The 14,618-nt window shown below is 39.5% G+C and overlaps 1 protein-coding gene across 1 annotated transcript; it reads right to left on the bottom strand.

Moving 5' to 3' along the window:
• Positions 1 to 5,669: 5,669 nt before the first annotated feature.
• Positions 5,670 to 14,168, bottom strand: LOC142378312 (uncharacterized). Its single transcript, XM_075462651.1, has 11 exons — positions 14,005 to 14,168; positions 13,553 to 13,701; positions 13,275 to 13,437; positions 12,273 to 12,650; positions 11,223 to 11,504; positions 11,122 to 11,145; positions 10,821 to 10,913; positions 10,696 to 10,726; positions 10,332 to 10,381; positions 10,114 to 10,148; positions 5,670 to 6,039 (listed from the first exon to the last, which is right to left on the bottom strand). The coding sequence occupies exons 1-11, from the start codon at positions 14,120 to 14,122 to the stop codon at positions 5,947 to 5,949; spliced, it is 1,416 nt and encodes a 471-aa protein (XP_075318766.1). The 5' UTR covers positions 14,123 to 14,168; the 3' UTR covers positions 5,670 to 5,946.
• Between the last annotated feature and the right edge of the window lie 450 nt (positions 14,169 to 14,618).

Below are 14,618 nucleotides of genomic sequence, written 5' to 3'. Positions count from 1 at the left end.
GGTTATGGTAGGGTTGTATTGTACTGCTTTCATAATCTAATTGTTTTATAAGTATGTTTAGATGCACAAACGTATTGGCCCAGAATGATCATGATCACAGTGCTGATTTACCACAGGGTCACAGCATATGATCATCCTGCAGAGAACTTGCAAATAAACCGGGAAGTCCCAGTCATCTGGATTATGCAATCAAGAATGATTATTTTACTAACCTTCCTTCCTTTCATACTTTGTTACACTGGAATCTGAATTAAAAGGCAGTAAGTATGGAGTTGATAAAAGCTGCCCTGTTCTTAGAATTGTAACCTCCTCCCTTTGAATGCTCCAGTATTGTGACTTATTGTATTAATGTTTTGGAAAGAAACTTGATGTTCAGAAACAACAGGTTGTTTTCTTTATTTCTCCCTTTTTTTATTTTGACCTAATTGAGCACACCGAGTTCAATTTCAGTGGGTTAAAGATGAACTCTGTAATGGAACAATGCCGTATCGGCTCTTTTGAGGTGCGCTTGTGATCATCAGGTTAACCATATTCCCGCGTTACGCTTTGGTCTAAAAGGTGTCTGCTTTCAAGTCTCACAGTTAGTGGTCAAAGAGAAATGTGTTGCCATGGATACCAATATCTGGAAGAAACCCTGGCCTCTTTTTTTTTTTTTTTCTAGTATGTGTGTGTGTGTAGATGAGACGAGATGATTGTCTCACTCTGAGACGCTTTAATGACCTCCCAATCTCCTGTAAATAATTCATCCACTTATTCTGACTGGACGCAGCCCAGTGACAGTGTCTGTACATTATTATGGTGGAGCCACAGGAACTTAAGAGCTAAAAAAAAAAAAAGATTAATAAGCCTCAGTCCTCACTCTGCATCTTCTCTTGCCTGGCCATGTTGCCAGTCCCATTGGCAATCCACCAAAGGCCTTGGTTTAACTGAGGAGACAAAACTGAGGGCAAAAAAAACTCCTCCAAAAAGAGCAATAAAACTCAGTTTCTGCGTAGTTATGTGAGAACATTATAGACCAAACGCAAAAGATAACTTTAATTTTCCCAACATGCAACTCATCAAGATTAGCTCCGGTAATCAAGCTGTATATTCCAAGTTCCACTTTGGGATCTAATCTGGCAGTTTTCCAGATGATAACTGTGTGCACCTGTCTATCACCTGCTCAGTTCCAGAGTCATTTCCATCATAATCTTCATTATCGCCGTCTTCCAAAGTCCTGCTGGCACGAAGGGATCAGGCAACATTGTGTGAGACAGCCTGTGTTTAGAGGCTCAGCCCCTGCTCATGTATTGCATCTCTGTCAAGAGGACGAAAGTACAAGATGAAATGTAGAACATCAATATATTTATGTGTATGTGGTCAAAGTAGTGTGAGTGTGCCTCTGTGTAGAATACCATAAATAATCTTTTAGTCTTGTATGTCCAATTCTGACATTTTATGACACTTCTCCTGCTCCACATTTCTACACTTGTAAAGTATGGACCTGCAAATTTAAAATGGTCCTGCAAAGAACTTGAAAATCACTGTATCAATGTTGAAATTCCATGCAGAAAATGATCTAATTAACTCAATAAAATAGTCATCGAGTGGTTTCTCACTTACTGTATGTGTTGAACTGTATTCTAATCTGTTTTAACACTTCAAGTCAGCGTGTTACGCAGAACTGTCTGAAAACTGACGGAGGACGTGTTTCCAACGTGACGAGACAGTACCCTTAATATTTTCGAATGCTGTAGGTGTCAAATTAAACTTATAAAACAAATGATCAATCGATTGTTAGATATTAAAGCAGCCGACAACATGCAGGGTTTTAAAAGCTTTGTGTGAATCGGTTACAAAATTAAAGTGATATTTTCAAAAGAAGAAACTGTTTCTATTCTGGGATTGACTTTTCATTTCCTCTAAGACTGCCTAATGTCATGTCCCCAAGTACTGTGGAAAAAATTATGGGTTTATATGTGCCAATCATTTTCACCATGCATGCAGCTACCATAATAGGTTTGATGACATACCAACTGGCCTCCAGTTTTGGGGCTATTTGTATCATTTGTGTCATTTGTGCCTCTGTGTGTGTGTGTGTGTGTGTGTGTGTGTGTGTGTGTGTGTGTGTGTGTGTGTGTGCTGTCGGAAGACAATTAAAGAGATAATTCTTTTGATTTCCTCACTCGTGGCTCTTTTTTATAATGCCCAGTGTGTGGGTGTACTTTGTTGCTTTGATGTTTTCAGAGGGGAGATTAAATGGCAGAGCTGAGACACAGAGAATCAACCTAAGCCCACCTGATTTCTTTCAGTCTGTGCTTTGTTGTTTGGAAAGGGGGAGTGAACCTGTTTAATACGCGTTCACTGTTTCTTTACACGAAATAGTGTTGTACTCAAAGATATTTTACTCATCAACATTATATTCTTCCTAGTGTGTGATATTCTCTTAAATAGTGTTATTATTCATTCAGACGTTCATTTATAAGCATTTGCACATACTATGTGTGTAGAGTTGCATGCTTTTATCAGTCACACAGAAAATCAATGACTGATGTGTCGTTCACTGACCAAAGTGGAAGAGTTTCTGTCAGCAGAACCTTTCCTTCAGATTCTCCTACAAACACTAACTATGCCTTCTGCTGCCCTGCCACTGTAGTCCTCCCACTCACCACTATTTTATGTGAACTTGAAGGTTAATAGACCACAGATTGTTCACAAAGAGAGATTTTTGTTCTGCTGAAAACCGAAAATAGTCCAAGTATGAAAAAGTTTCAGGCGAAACCTTTTCTGTCTGAGGTCCTGGTTAGGGTTAGGGCTCAGGTGTGAATGGAGTTTGGGATAAGATTTGGCTTCAGGTTTATGTTAGGCTGTGCAAAATCAATAGAATTTAATGCAATGAGTGTGTGTGTGTGTGTGTGTGTGTGTGTGTGTGTGTGTATTTGCGCATTAAAAAAAGACAGTCAATTACTTTCAGACATGACTTTTAGACCATAAGACGCCATTTCTTAGGTAATTTTGAATGCTATGTCAATGCATTTTAAAATTTTTATGTGCCATTTCTGTTTTGATTAGATTAGAAAGCTTTATTGTCATTGTGCAACAGACAAACTGTACACAACGAAATTACAGGGGGCTCCATGAGATGCTGGTCCTAATATAAATAAGAAATAAAACCACGATATAAATACAAGTGCAAAAATACAAAATGAAATACCGGTACAAATGGAAAAATACTTTCTTTGCCCCCATTGTGTAGAAATAACCAAAGATTTCTAGCTCTGGCAAGTCAGATATCTTGGTGCTTAGATTTGCTGATTACAGGGTTTGCAGTATGATCCCTGACCCAGGCCTTTGTACAAGGCAGCACAGCCTTCTGATCAGGATACAGTTCTGGTCGAACAGGATCATTTCTTTAGGTCAAATGTCATTACAGTGTTTAATGCAGGATTTATTACCATAGAATTACAATTTAATAATGTGGTTAAAAGTAATAGTTTTTTGTCACATGGTGCATGCATTAGATTCAAGGTAAAGAATACCCAGTAAAACCGTGCTGGGGTTTTTCATCAAAGTAAAAACGAAAATCAAATACCTATCGAATGTATTTTTCCTGGGCTGAGAGGTGGCAAAAAACTTAGGATGCCAGGGTATTTTATCATATATATATCTATTTGAGGTAGGTAACCAATAACACTTTTATGGAAATGACTTGTTTTCATTCAAAATATTAAGAAATGCATAAAACTGCACCAAAAATGGAATCAAAACTCGCAAAATCTTTCTATATACAAATACATTGTCCCTTAAACATACTCGTATCCCATCTAGATATGTATTGGACCACCTTGTAAGTGAGAAATGCAGCCCAAGCATAAAGTCTTTGGGTGGCAAGCACAAAATTTGGGTTGTTTCTCCAGCTGAAAACCTTTCTACCATAATATAGGCTCATTTTTTCGTGCTGTGGGGTTTATTTTTAGTAAAAAATACTGTGATTTTTTTTTCAAAAAAGACCAATACACTCGGTAATTCACATTTGCATTTGCCTTATAGAATAAAGAGAAAATATCTGAAGTTGTTTTTCTGTTGTCTATTGAGGATCTTTGCTACCTCACCTCAATCCTCATTTTAGTTCTGCCTTACTAATAATTTCTCCTTTTTTATTTTGTCAATTGCAATTACATTCAGCTGAATAAATTAACCCAAAAGTTGAGAAGAATCTAACACTGTCACACCGTCATGTTCAATTACCGCATAAACTCCTTTCACTGCTGTACTACATCAAAGACACAACATGCCGTAGAATTAAGAAAACAATTATCATGAACATCCATATTACAAATGTCATTTGATGTCAGCTCGACATTAAAATGTCTCACTTATGCGTACGCTGAAACACACAGGAAGAGGTTGCAACAAGTCCATGTGGTGCCAAAATAAGGCAACACCAAAGTTGCTGAGGCCTCTTATCGTTATTCCGACTCTCATTCAAACAGATTTGCGTAATCCGGTTATCTGCAGCTGAATATCTCCTGTCTTGATGCATGTGCATGCTTGTGACCACAAAGGAAGAGTTACGTACCTATGACACATATGAGCAGGACGCACTGCGTACCGTTCAGCCTTCTACATAGTATTTTCACATTTCATCTATTTATGAAGTAAATCAGTGCACCGGCTGTACGTATGTGAGGCACCGTCTGAGAGATTTGTGCTGCTGTGGAGACCAGTAAGTGTAATACAACCACAGTCAAACAGAGCTGGCTTTCTGCTTCCTCCGGGAGTTTAATGACAGCATTTACCTGCAGGGTTATTGTACCATAAAAACCACATAAACAGGTAGGAGATTCCTACTCCGCTGTTGACTTACTATGTTATGTTTACTTTCTTATTTACAGTGCACTTTATTTCAAATATGCTACGTGTCCCATCATCAGTTGTTAAAAGTAATTTAACATTGTATTTGATTGATAATCCAGGATTGTTTGGCTTTGTTCACGTCAAGGTCACAATGCTCCACTGCGCAGGTGACCTGTTTTGTCACTATCTAAGAAACCAGCTTGATAATGGCAGTAATTATACTGTGAAGCATTTTTTTACTTTGAAATTGAATAGAAACAGTGCCCTCTGCTGAATAGTTAGCAAAACAACAATCACTGTGTTTCTGTTGCCTTAAATTGTATTTTTATTGGGGGGCCTTTCCATAGAACCCTATTTTATTTGTATGTGTGTAAGCAAATACAAACCACATCTAATGTGTTTGTAAGAATCAATCCCTTGTTCTGTGGTTTATTCTGTTCTTGTACGATATGTGTATACTACTTTATAGGTTTGAGTGCTTTTTTTATCTCTGATTTTATGTATACATTTTTAATAAAATAATAAATGCTTGAAGTTTTAGTATCATCATTTCACCATGTGAAACAGTTAAATATACAAGATTCCTTTTTTTCACTGCAGTTTCTCTGCCAGTGAAATAAATTTTTATATTGGTCAAGCTGACATAGTCAGACAGATTTTAGTCAAACAAGCTCAGGGTCTTCAGCAAGCTTCAGAAAATTCCATCTTCTGATAATTGCCTGTAATACAATCAGGACAGAGTCCAAATGGACCTCTAGGTGAGATTTCGTCGACTGCATCAAGAATTAATCTTCAGTTAAGTGATTGTAAAAAGTACGCATCCCACACACAGATTTAAAAGTCATAATGATAAAATCTTTATTTAGATACATGGGCTCAGTTAGATCAAACAAACATCATATCCTGTCCAATTGTACAAACGCTGCGACACATGAAATTAAATAGGAAGGGAGAAAATACCCTTTCCTGTCCTGCTGTGTGACTCCGACTGGTGCTACATTGATAAACTATGATAAAGTATACACACACAAGCACGCATACGTGCACACACACACACACACACACACACACACACACACACACACAGAGTTAGAGTGGAAACAAACAATTCTAATGGATCTGATGGGTTGGGGATGTGAATGTGGAAAGAGGGTTCCAGAAAGGAGATCTGGAGGCGGCTTCTGTGTCCCCGCTGGCCCATTCCTGCACATGAATAAACACATATAGGCAACCTATTAAAGATCTAAGCATAAGGTCATTTCCTGTGGCATAGTGCACATTCTACCACTGCTTTCATTGTTAAATTTATTTTCATGCTTCCTAAACTCACCATTAACTGCCGGTCTGCTTTCAGGTTGTCTTTATAGAGCACAACAGATGCATACACTTTTATCACTTCTTATTGTCAAAAAACATAACTAAACATGCCAAAATATCCCCCACGGCTAAAATAAAAAGCCCCAAATCCCTGTTCTGTCGGGCCAAGGATCTAGGACTGTCCTCCTCCCAGAAGTGACCCCTTGGGTTGTCTGTGCATGAAGGCAATAATGACTGATAACTGTTCGGAGAATATGTACCCACCACTGATCTTGAGAACAAATGCATGTAGTGAAGAATGCTAATTGTGTCCATCGAGGTGACAGTGGTGTTGTAGTTGATTCTATATATTCTAGAGAGTACAACAGCAGAATGGCTGCAGGTTGCAATTGCCCTGATAATATATATTAGGTGTGTATATAGTATCTTTGAGAGATTTTTTCTGCACCGGTTTAGAAGCTGTGCCCCAAAACCAGCAAAAAATAAATAAATAAATTAATTAATTAAAGCAATAAATAGTTCATAAACTAAAATATGAAAATAAAGATAAGACAAAACGGAAGAATGTGTGGAATGTGCGATGAGGGATGGAAGATCACAGGCCTTAAGTTGAAGGGGGATCTGACTGATGGAGGCCTGGACAGAGCCACTGAGCTGTTCATGTCTCTCAACAGGTCCAGTTCTAAATAACACTCAGCATTGTCCTCACTGGTCTCCAGCTATGAAAAACTCACAACTTCCCTCAGAGGAGTTTGGATGGACAAGACATACTGAAACCTGCTCTGTCTCCAGCAATCAGGTGAAAGGGAAGCTGGAGTTTACCTGTACAATAAAATAGACTGAAAACGCAACACAGAAGCTGTCCACAAAAAATGACAGAACAGACTGTACTTCTTGAGGAAGCTAAGGTGCTTCAGTGTCTGCACAAAGAAGTTGTGTGTCTTTTATAAGTCTGCAGTGGAGCGTGCCCTCTGATCCGCAGCCATCTGCTGGGGCAGCACCATCAGAGGCAGTGACTCAAAGAAACTGAACAAGGTGATGTATGTAGCTGGCTCTGTACTAGGGACTGATCTGGAACCCCTGGAGCTGATTGGAGTTGATGGTAATACGCTCTTTATATGCTAAGCAGCTGGTGGCACATGGCTCATTGGTACATGCTGTATCTTTTAATAATTAACTTTTTTCACAACAGTGGCTTTTTAGTTTGACTTGTTTAATTAGGAGACTGAGGATATGGCCACCTAGTTAATAACACAACTGAGCAACCCTCAGACTCACTAGAGGGCTTAATTTAATCAGATGCATGTACTTGCTTTACTATCGAGCACAGCATAGGCATCTTAAAAGGATGCTGGCTGTGTTTGCACACGGTCCTTCATTCTTCTTCCCTTTTATGGGACTTTTAACCTTGCAAAATAGGGACAATTTATAAGGAGATTGGCATTCATTGATCTAAGAGCAAAGATGCGAACAATTTCGCAGTCTTAGAATGCGTTCGTGAATCGGACATAGAGTTTTCTTAAGAAATTTCATAAGAACAACAAAGAATTTAAGAAATTACTTGAGAAGATATCGGTGAATTAGGCTCATTGTTCTCACAGAAAAAAAAAATCAAGAAAACCTCAAGAAGAAACAAAGAAAGACAGAACATGTCCAGAGTTGTGCCAGGCTGCCACTAGTGCATGTGACATTCCAGATCATGATTGGATAAAATGGCCAATGCTGCACAACCTATAAACAACACAGCAATAAAACAACACAATATGTTCAGTCAGAGGCTTCTTCAGCTCTGCTGCAATACAGAACAGCACAGGATGTCATTCCTAACAGCAGCAATACCTATAAACAACAATTGCTTGTTATGAATAATTTTGTATGAATCATTATTATTCACCTTAATTGCTAATTAAGTAAAAAAAAAAAAAAGACTTTCTTTTTTTCATACATTTTTCATTTAATTTTATTCTTTTTTGTTATATTAACTCTAACCAAGTATTTTTGATTTCTAACTCTAAGCTGTTATTGCCTAAACTTTTCTAGGAAGTGACATTATATTGCCAAAACATGTTTTTGTGCTGATCTAGCAAAATGCCATCCATTAAGGTCCCAGAAATGTTGTCCTAACAATGTAATTTTGCCCAAACCGTAATCGCGTTCTAATCCTAGCAGAGGAATCTTATTGCCTGAACCTAATCAGGAAGTGACAAAACTGTGACTGTAAAGTGATGCTGTGCTACTGACTGAATGTAACCCAGAAGTTGAAAGACGGGTTGTTGTGAAGTATTTGGGTATCCAACTCTAAAGTCTCAACATGTAGTTTTAAGCACCCACGGTTGAAAGTGCTGTACATAATCATATCATCCACCTTCCTCTTTCCCGTATGTGTCTCTGTAAAGCACATTGAGTTGCCTGTGGTATGAAATGCGCTATATAAATAAAGATGCCTTGCCTATGCGTGTGTGTGTGTGTGTGTGTGTGTGTGTGTGTGTGTGTGAGAGAGAGAGAGTGAATGAGAGAACGCTTATATATGTGTGTTTACAGCAAAGAGATCAGGGAAGTTTACAGTTGTTTGTGATAGTGAACCTAAAACAGAAACATAGAGGCCACATAAATGCCAGAAATTCCCCCCAAAAAAACTCAGCGCGTGCAGCGCGAGTGCAGGATCTGTCTATCTCTCTGTCCGTAGCTTTATTGGACATTACTTCATTTTATTTCGAGCCAATCCCAAATGCAACATCTTACTGTGGTATAAAATACCACGTTTATTAATCGGCACTTGCAGCAATTTTAAGTTACTCTTTGATGCTCCTGACTGAAATCTGCAAATACTTGATAATAATTGATCACATAATTGTTCACGTACTTGCCTGTATAACATAATATTACCTGTTGCAGCCGTTGCCACCTGGGGGCTATCACAAAACCACCTGAGGTGCAGGGTACCTGTGTTATTGGTTGTGCTTTAGCTTTGCGCTGCTCTGCGGTGGGATGAAAGCCCCTTTCACACATGCACTGATTTCTATTTTTCTTATAGTGTGTTGGTGTCGTGTGTGAATTTTCCATCATTATTTCCATCACATGTTGGACTTCAACATGGCACACAAACTGGCAGTTTGTTGAATAGACTTGTGATCTGCTATTTGGAGAAAGCTGACACATGTGTTGTCGAAAAATTATTCAACATATCTGTCCAAACATTCCTAAATCTTGGTTTTCCCCAAGATAAAAAGCTTCTGCTCCTTGTCACATTTTTCACAGTGTCTCTGTCTTAAAGGACAAGACTGTTTTTTTGACATTGGGCCCTTGATTTCACATTATAACATGATGTTCTACTTCTCTTGAGATATTCGGCCATGAAACGGTTTCCTATGGGCAACGTTATACAGGCACAAACTATGCTGTTTATAATTTATTAATTACTGTACACTAGCACTGATAACGTGGCGGTGCGTCGCTTACTTAAAAAAATCCGGGTTACTGTAATTTTGAATTTTTGTCGTAAAGTGGGTGTTACTGACGTCATCACCGTGCTACTACCACAGACAGCCCACAGACAAACACACACAGACTTTACGACAAAAATTCAAAATTACAGTAACCCGGATTTTTTTAAGTAAGCGACGCACCTCCACGTTATCAGTGCTAGTGTACAGTAATTAATCAAATATAAACAGCATAGTTTGTGCCTGTATAACGTTGCCCATAGGAAACCGTTTCATGGCCGAATATCTCAAGAGAGCAGCCAGACGCCTCTCGAATATCTTCGGAACAGCTCCAAATGACCAACAACAAGCAGGGGTGAGTAGAACATCATGTTATAATGTGAAATCAAGGGCCCAATGTCAAAAAAACGGTCTTGTCCTTTAATGAAGCTAAAGGAGCATTACCAAAATCATGCTTGATTCATCAGTTGAGAAGTTTCCGCTGCTAAGGGAGATCGAGGCGATGATGAATATTTACCTGAGAAGTGAAGCTTGTTCGTCTGAGTGTGAGGTCTGAAAAAAGAAAAACAAAGAACAATGACACGTCCTTTCAATAAGGGATTTCAGTGTAATTTGTCACTTGCATATCATGCAATGTTTTGTTCCCAGGAAAATTAAGATGAACAGAAAGTAAATAGAAACAGAATATTACATGAATCCAAAAGAGGAAGTGGGATTCTGAAGAAAAGAACTTACCAACAACGTGGTCTTTAGCATGAACTTGTGTCCAAAACTGTGCTTCCTGTCTGAAATGGTGCAACATAGAAACCTTTGATACAACTATATCTATAATCCATTATGCACTTTAATACTACAGTATATATATACAAACAAAATCATAAATATACATAGGCCTACATATATTATTTCTCTTTAATTACACTATTTAAACATTTACTGTGTTACTCTCTCTCGAGGGAAACATTTCCTCCTATGGTATTTATGATGCATTTATGAAGAGAAATGATTCCATGCACAAAAATATGCTCATCATCTAAGGGTCTGAACGACTGGATGCTGCTTTTAGGAGCCATTATAATACACACTGGAAACACAATACCTTCTCTTCTGTTCCTGTGCTGCTGCTCTCACTTTAAAGAAGAGGAGATAAAGAGGAAATAATCAGTTCACACAAAGGAAGACAAGCATGGCAAGTGAGAAAGAAGAAATTCTTGTGTGAAATACCTTTCCTCTGTGCAACCACAACCACAAGTGCCAGAGAGCAGAGGAACAACAAGGCAGCAGAGAAAGAGCCCAGGACAAGAGGCCAGTCCACACCTGACACACACACACATCGCAATGATGCTATTAAAACAACTACAAAAAGTATTTGTCTGTCTTAAATCAGTCTGTGAAATTAATCTCCTCGCAGCTAATATGGCTGTCTCACTTGTTGATATTAATCTTTCAGCATACAGATTTTCATTTTTTTCCCAAGTTAATAAGACCTCATGTAAAAAGTAAAATTGTCGCATCTTTGGCCTACCTGGTGATGCTGGTGGGGAGATTTCTGAAAGTCACAAGGAATAAATATTTCAGAATTAACACTTTAAATCGCTAACATGTATTTGACTTGTCGGTTTATACCTCTGGTTACAGCCAGCGGGGGGCTTCTTGCAGAGCTGCTCCACGTCTTCCCGAGCAGGACACTGTACTGGCACTGGTACAAAGCCACTGGTGTGTCCTGTACCGGCACTGGGAATGTGGCTTCATGGCGGATCACTTTTGCACGGTTAGTGGCAACAGGAAGTTCATTACCCACCAAGAAGAGTGAGAACACCCCACCGGGGTATGCAGGAGACCCTGTGCAGAGCAAATGCCACACATCTGTCTGCTGCTGGAGAACAAGGGTGGGCACTGGCAGCATGTCTGGGAGCACAGGACATACAGGCAAGCATTAGTTAGGTGAAAATAGTAACAAAAATAGCATTAAATAGCATTAAAATGACCAGGCCTGTCTCATTAGAAAAGGTGTAAAACATACATTGGTCCATTTGTCCAGAATATAGCAGTTTCAGAATCTATGGTTGTAAACATTGAGATGACGCATGAATATAAAAATGTGTAAGTCATAACCATGTATATTTTTGTCCAAACGTGTCTTTTATGATATGTGCGCCAACCACAAACATTAATTCTAACAATTCAAGACTTCAGGACGTCAACATGCCGCTGAAGAACACTGGCAAATAAGAAATGAAGCTGTAAAGGACAAAATAACAAAAATATGGAAAAAATAGCAAATGGAAAAATGTTGAGCCTTTCTTGTGAAACCGCAGTAGTTTGTATTGTGGACTAATGTAGTTTTTTTGCATTCTTGATTGCATGAGATTGCGTTGAAATTCTCCCTCAGGAAAATGGAGGCAGCGGGGCTGTTTTTTCTTGGTTCTTGAAGATGTTTCACCTCTCGTGTGAGAGGCTTTTTCACTTCTGACTGTTTCAGGCTTGTAAGCAGTTGTTGAGACATTGACTCTTTTGAGAGTTGCTGAGGTTACGTGTGTTACACTCGTCGATTCTGAGGTGAAACATATTCAACAGACAAGAAAAAAAAGTCTCCTGCCTGGTGGTTAAATACTCAGAACAATCAGTAAAGTAACACGGTCCATTTAAATTTAGAAACATATAGAACATCCTCACCTGTAACGGTGATTTGCACCACATTGCTGACAGTTGAATTAACCAGACCCCTTTTTTTGGCAATTTGGTAGAGGCAGGTGTACTCGCCCTCCTCTCCTCCCCAAACTGGCCCCAGAGTGAAGACCCCTGGCTGTGCTTCAGAGGTTGAAACCTGACTGGCCTGTGGCTGCGGGATAACGGATGTCATCCCCGTGCGCTTGTCAGTCCACAGCAAAAGAAAGGTCACTGGTCTGTTAGACTGGGACTGCGACTGGGACAGAGGAGTGGGCACTGTGCAGCGGAAAGAGAGCGTGTCCCCACGTTTTACCTCACCTGCAAAGGGCTCCACAGACAAGAGTGGAGGGGGGGACGAAGGAATGCTACGAGTTGGGGTGAGAGCTACAGAGCAAAAGAAAAAAAAAGTCAAATGAAACAATTGTCATTGTGATCTTATTGTTTTTACACATTTAAGTATCTGACTCATAATTCATGCAAAATCTGCAATAATGCTGTCAAACCGTCTGGGCAAGGTTCTAGCTAAATGTCCCTTTGTAACTGTCAACAGTGGAAACTAGCGCATGTGTGTGTGTGTGTGTGTGTGTGTGTGTGTGTGTGTGTGTGTGTGTGTGTGTGTGTGTGTGTGTCCTTTCTATATGAAGTGCAGGATGTAACTGCTGCTACACACACCCACAGAGCAGAGGACAAAAAGAGACCACAAAGAGCACCTGCACACAGAAGCGTGTTTCTTGGGGTTGATGTCGAGCGGATGGGAGTGTTTATTGTTTTATACCACATGCAGAACCACAACTGGGAGATGATTGAATCAGCTCTGCAAATGCATTTGTTCTTCTTTAGGGTAAAACCTGAAGCCACAACCTGAACCAAAAGTGACTCGTTCCTACTTCTGACCTACTGTCATCGAGATGTTCCACGTTATTCATTGACAATCAACTGACTGTTGATGTTATTATCATTACGATCATAAAGTGTACTGGTTACAATACAAGTAGAGAGATAAATCACCTGTTTGTCGCTCCAGTCGCAAATAGGGACTGAATGCGCTGTAGAATCCCTCCTGGCTCTTGTACAGGCAGCAGAACAGTTCCTGCTGGCCTGAGTCCCATTCGTCCATTCTCACAGTGAACTGAACCTCCCGGGCAGCGGGCAGCAGGTCCAGTGAGTCCACCTCAATGAAATCAGTTAGAAAAAAGAAAATATCAGCAATGAAAATCCCAGCAGACCAGCAGAGGCCAAACATTCTCCGTAAAATTTCCACACATCTTTAAAAGAATCAGAATTACTTTTTCTGTTTGACAGTACAACATGAACAGAACCCCAGAGTGAACCTCGGGGGCTTGGCAGATCAGGACCACTGAGTCCTTTGACTTCGAATAGATGTGCAGGGAAGGTGGTGGAAGAGTGTTGGAGGGAGTCGAAGCTGAATGTCTTCCTACAGAAAGAAAGATATATAAATATATATATATAACATTGGTAATGTGGCAACAATCCAGCTTCTCAGCAGATGATGTAAATCACTGTTATTGCCACATGTGCTGACGTTCACTTTGTACCAAACTCACGATTGCAGCTGACAAGTTGTACAATAAGAAATAAGTTTTTTCTTATTATTTGTACTAATATACATTCAAGTATTCATATTTTCTTTATCGTAAATAAAAAAATATATATATACATCTTCTTCTACTGGATATAAACTTGATCATTCTTGTTGTGAGTCAAAGCAAACACTTACCCCAAAGTTGTAAAAAGGTGAGTATCATAGCCCTAAACCAGGGTGATCCACCGCGAATAAACAGCATCTTTGATATGAGAAGAAGACTGGCTGGGGTAAATAAAGAACTTCCACACATATGCGTGTGTGTCTCTCTCTCTCGTCCCTCTGTCTTCCTCTCTGTGTTTTCTTAATGCATCTGACATCCTCTTAAAGACAGACCGATGGGGGAAGTCAAACCTGTAAACACTTCCTTTTCAGGAGCTCATTGGTCGGATGTGTGGTATTATGAGAACAAATAGCTGGCCTGACATCATAGTAAATCACAAGAAATATCAAGAAATCTTTGTCAGCTTGTGGAAACAGAGCAGCGTTGTATCTGATGGCATGGGAATGTGAAACACGTGCTCGATAATACTCAAGTACGAAAACAAAGTTGAGCTGTTTGTGAGTGAGAAAGTTGCCGCATTAGGATTTCCTTTCCTGTGCTTTAATGAATAAGAGTGATAGGGATCTGTTGCTTTTAGTTTGTTTTCAACACCCGTGAGTAAAGTAAATATGTGCGACAGTGTCAGTTGCTGCCAAAGTCCTGTGAATTCCTGTCACTCTTCATCTGTCCACGAGATACTCCTGCT

The sequence above is a fragment of the Odontesthes bonariensis genome, chromosome 4, assembly GCF_027942865.1.
Source record: "Odontesthes bonariensis isolate fOdoBon6 chromosome 4, fOdoBon6.hap1, whole genome shotgun sequence".
In the NCBI taxonomy this organism is placed as follows: domain Eukaryota; kingdom Metazoa; phylum Chordata; class Actinopteri; order Atheriniformes; family Atherinopsidae; genus Odontesthes; species Odontesthes bonariensis.
This window is presented reverse-complemented; position numbering and strand designations above follow the sequence as displayed.